Source organism: Kryptolebias marmoratus, linkage group LG16 (genome assembly GCF_001649575.2).
Source record: "Kryptolebias marmoratus isolate JLee-2015 linkage group LG16, ASM164957v2, whole genome shotgun sequence".
Lineage (NCBI taxonomy): Eukaryota > Metazoa > Chordata > Actinopteri > Cyprinodontiformes > Rivulidae > Kryptolebias > Kryptolebias marmoratus.
In genome coordinates this window covers 838,175-842,550 of record NC_051445.1, presented here as the reverse complement: position 1 = coordinate 842,550, position 4,376 = coordinate 838,175, and the positions used below count along the sequence as shown (strand labels likewise).

At 40.7% G+C, this 4,376-nt stretch overlaps 1 protein-coding gene across 2 annotated transcripts in view; it reads right to left on the bottom strand.

The window, feature by feature from the left end:
• Positions 1-4,376, bottom strand: part of gabbr1a (gamma-aminobutyric acid (GABA) B receptor, 1a) — an 87,321-nt gene that overhangs the window by 81,669 nt on the left and 1,276 nt on the right. The window contains exons 1-3 of one of the 2 annotated variants that reach the window (XM_037980304.1): positions 3,069-3,370; positions 2,030-2,116; positions 1,786-1,850 (exon numbers count right to left, since the gene is read on the bottom strand). In XM_037980304.1, coding sequence (XP_037836232.1) covers positions 1,786-1,850; positions 2,030-2,108 — 144 coding nt within the window. In that variant the 5' untranslated portion in view covers positions 2,109-2,116; positions 3,069-3,370. Of the gene's footprint in view, positions 1-1,785; positions 1,851-2,029; positions 2,117-3,068; positions 3,371-4,376 lie in introns of those variants that run through there. The other variant, XM_037980305.1, reaches the window with a different exon arrangement.

The window sequence follows — 4,376 nt, the reverse complement described above, 5'->3', positions numbered from 1 at the left end:
GGAGGCATCCTAACCAGATACCCGAGCCACCTCAACTGGCTCCTCTCGACGTGGAGGAGCAGCGGCCCTACTCTGAGTCCCTCCCGGATGACCGAGCTTCTCACCCTATCTCTAAGGGAGAGCCCAGACACCCTGCGGAGAAAACTCATTTCAGCCGCTTGTATTCGCGATCTCGTTCTTTCGGTCACTACCCAAAGCTCGTGACCATAGATGAGGGGAGGAACGTAGATCGACCGGTAAATCGAAGCTCTCTCATTTTAAGATACGAACGGCTAAAATAACACCAAGTCTGCAGAAACAGATTGTAGAAAAGATACTGGAAAATAAAAAAAAACAGGAAACCAAAGGTGAGATTGCTGAGTCAGCGTTGAGACAGCAGGGTGGAATAAGGAGTCATTTCCAGGAGAAGCCCTCAGAGTTCAAACCCCCGAGTGTGACGGCCTCAGGTCCAGGTGTTCGAGAAGCTAACGCAGCCGAGTCTGAACCGTTGAGCTGAAGCAGAAACTGTTCTCCGTTCTGTCTGCCATCAGAAGGCAGCTGTTACCTGTCACTCTGATTTCAGGTGTGTTTTCACACACACCTGTCACTCAGAGAGTCTTTCCAGCAGAATGAGGACTCTCTTCCTCCCTCTCTGCTGTGCTCTGCTTGTTGTTTCTCAGCTTCTTTAAGTGTTCGCTGCAGGGCTTCCTGGGAGGAGTCAAGCTAACGGCTCAAACCAGGACCGCAGCGTTCTGGCAAATCGAGCGCTGTGTGTTCGGCAGCCACCATGCACGCAGTTAGCGTAGCAACATGAATATGACGGGCTGTAAAAACACTGCGTTTACTCAAACTTTAAGAAAACTTTACAGTTGGAATTGTTTAAAATTGTGCTTAGCTGTTTGCTAAAGTTCTCCCTGATTCTTCAAACTGAAATCGCTCCGACTGCAGTCCACAGCAGGTAGGATACTGACTGCTCAGAAATACTTTCCCTTTAAGTTAAGAGCCTTTTGCTCGAAAGTTTCTGGCACCTTCTTGTTTTCCTCTCAGGTCGATGCAGATTTAAAGGAGTAATTCAACAAATAATCAGCGCGGCTCAGACTCTTTTTGTCCTTTATGACTTCCTGTAGTTCAGAGCCGAGTCAGCATTCACACAGATGTTTTCCTGTTTCCTGTTTCTTCTGTTCATGATTTGGAACAGACTTTGTGTTATTTCAGCCGTTCATCCATCAGAACCTTCGGCTCGTTCGGCTGACGGCTTCTTGTGTTTTCTAACTTTTATACTTTTCAAAATATTTAACTTGGTTTATAACAAAATCACCCAAACAAATACACTTAGATCTCTTTGAAATCTGCCTCAGCTACTTGCTCTGTTTTTACCTTCTTATGCTACATTTAGCTTTTAGCTACTGTTCTGCCACTTTTAGCTTGTACCCATTGTTTTGCTACTTTTATCTTTTAGCTACAGTTTTGCTACTGTTAGCTTCTAGCTATTATTTGGCTCCCTTTATCTACTGTTCTACTCCTTTTCCATTTTAGCTACAGTTTTGCTGCTTTTAGCTTGTGTTCTGCTCGTTTTAGCTCCTTCAGCAGGTTTCGGCTGTCATTCAGAAGCAGAAAGTGTCCTCTCTCTGGCTCTTACAGGCAGGCTGCTGATCGGGACGCATAAACGACTAAACTTCCTCTAATAAAACAGGTCTTCAGGCCTCTCCTAACTCACAGCAGTTTATTCATGTTGTTGTTTCTCAGTAATTAGCTAAAGAATATCCCCTCTCAGGCGGCAGTAATCAGCAGATAATCGGTCTGTACCTGTTCTTGCGTGAGGCCTCTGTAGCGGATCCCCCCGTACCTCGGAGGCCGGATGATGGCGCAGCCTGAGATGAAGACAGGAAGACGAAGGACAGCGTGAGGACAGAGTGAGAGCTCCGTCTTCGGTACCACAGTAAGACGTTAACGTTTCGGCTGGAGCGAACTGCAGCGCCTGATTCAGGTCGCTCAGCAGAGCTCCTGCTGTCCGTTAATGTAAACAGAGAGATTCCTGCACACAAATTACCTCCAGCTGATGAATTATGGATGGGCACGACGAGAGACGGAAGACAGCAGAAGAGGATCAGAAACAATAACCGAGCCATTTCTGGATCTGAAAGAGAGGAAAGAGAGACGATTAAACCTCAGAAACATGGCAGGAAAATTACAGGTGATAAAAGATCAGAAACAACGTTTCCTCTGAAAGTATTCTCGTTGTTAAAAAGCAGCATTTATTATTCTCAGATACGGAGAGAAACTGATGAAGATCTCAGATATTGTGAAGTCATAAATTTGAGATTTTATTGATAAATTTACAAAAGGAACATCTGGAGAACCCTCCTCATCGTCATCGTCCATGGCGAGTCCTCATATTCTTCTGTCTCTGCCCAACCTTTTTATTTAGTTAGTCTTTTTATTTGCAAGTTTCATATCCAGATGTTCCCTTTTTTTCCTCAAAACTTTATATTTTACCTATTTCATCAAACATCTGAGGGTTTTCTGGTAAATTTAAAACTTCAATCCTGAAAGTTTGATTGTTTTTTCCTAGGAATGTTTATGACTTTACAGCATTAAAGAATATTATAGTTCTATTCTGGTAAATTTATGCATTTAACCATGAAAAATTTGACAAATCTAAAACTTTCCGACATAAAAAAACATTTCTTCACATTAATATACATTTACGTCTCTGACCATCAGCTCATTTTATACTATTGTATATTTATAATGAACCTGATCAGTTATAGTTCTCTTGACACTGAAAACCTCCAGTTTTCTGGATCCTGACAACCATCAGGTATAAAAACCAGGTGATGTTCAGGTGGAAACTCATCCAGCTCCTCTGCTGAGGTAGAATAAACTGTTTGACTCTGGTGACTTTATGCTTAAATAAAAACTGGCATATATTAGTGTGACAGACTCAGATATCATAACATCATCATTCAGAGTTTATATAGAAATAAAAAATTTGATGTTGACACCTTCACCACCAGCTCATTATGCTAACAGCTCAACTAACAACAACTATTGAACCAAACAATACTCTAAAATATAATATTTCTTACTTTAAGAGGTTGTTCTTTCCTTATTTCTTCTTCTTTATCACTGAACTTTCCTAAGTTGTCTCCTGTGACTAAAGCTAGCAAAACCATCTCAGCGCTACAAGCTAGCTCCCCGTCCGCGGATAAAACGCTCCGGCTCTAACTTCATTTCAGAAGCTATTTATCAAACGGACTTTTTTATTACGTTTTAAATTCACCTTTTAGCCAGCCTTATATTTGTATTTCAGCTAACTATCAGAGTAACTGATTCTAGGTCAGATATACATGACTTCCTGTCGCTTTTACATGCTAACCGGCTTAAAGAAAACTGACCGCGAATCAGTGCAAATTAGTTCCGTTCTCTTTGTACCCGCCCATTTAGAGCACTAGCCAATAAGAACGTAGCATTTTGTTTGATCAACGGTGACACTTTAATAGCCAATAGGAATTCAGTCCAAGACAATTTATTTAAAATTCTGCCTAGAAACAGCCTTTATTTGATTCTGATTGGACAACTGCCTAAACCAGGATGATTTCCGGTAGATCCGAGCAGTCAGAAATCTGAAAAAGCTAAAGCAAATACGAATACTAAAAGGTATGAGGAAAGTATTAATAATAGTAATAATAATAATAATTTATTGTTAATAATAATAGTAATAAATGGTTGTAAAGCAGCTGTCAGTGAGTCTGAACAGAAATTTTAGAATTTTATTAATTTTTTATTTTATTATTATGTTTTGGGTTTTTTTGCATTTAGAGAAAATAATGCTGAGATTTTTCCACAGACTGATTTTGAAAGATTAGATTAACTGCAATAAGTGATATTCCACTGCAAAGCAGGACTTAAATTGGTTAATAAATTGTTTAAATTCTCAAGTTTACTTAGGGAAACAGCAGAAGTGAAACAGAGTACTAACAGATTATATACGGGGTATTTACAAGGTACTTCTGGTGGTACCTACAGGGTACATGTTTGGGTACTGAAGGTACCAAAAGGGACCGGTTTGGTACCCTGTGAGGTGTCCCTGTATGACCTCATGTCTTCTGATGGACTTCAGACAAAGTGTCAGCAGTTTGGTTTGTAAAGTTGTTGTTTTTATTTTAGTTACATATATGAATTTATTGTGAATCGCTGAGCAGCAGCGGATAAAGAAAATGATTGTTCTATTCTGATCGTGGCTGGATTGGTGCTAAACGCCGTGCAGAGCTGCTCATTTGTAGTTTCAGGGGGTGCTACACAGATACAAGGAAAAGTTTACACTCATTAGGCCAGCAGGAGGGTGTGTTTGAAGAGGGGTGTGTGTGTGTGTGTGTGTGTGTGTGTGTGTGTGT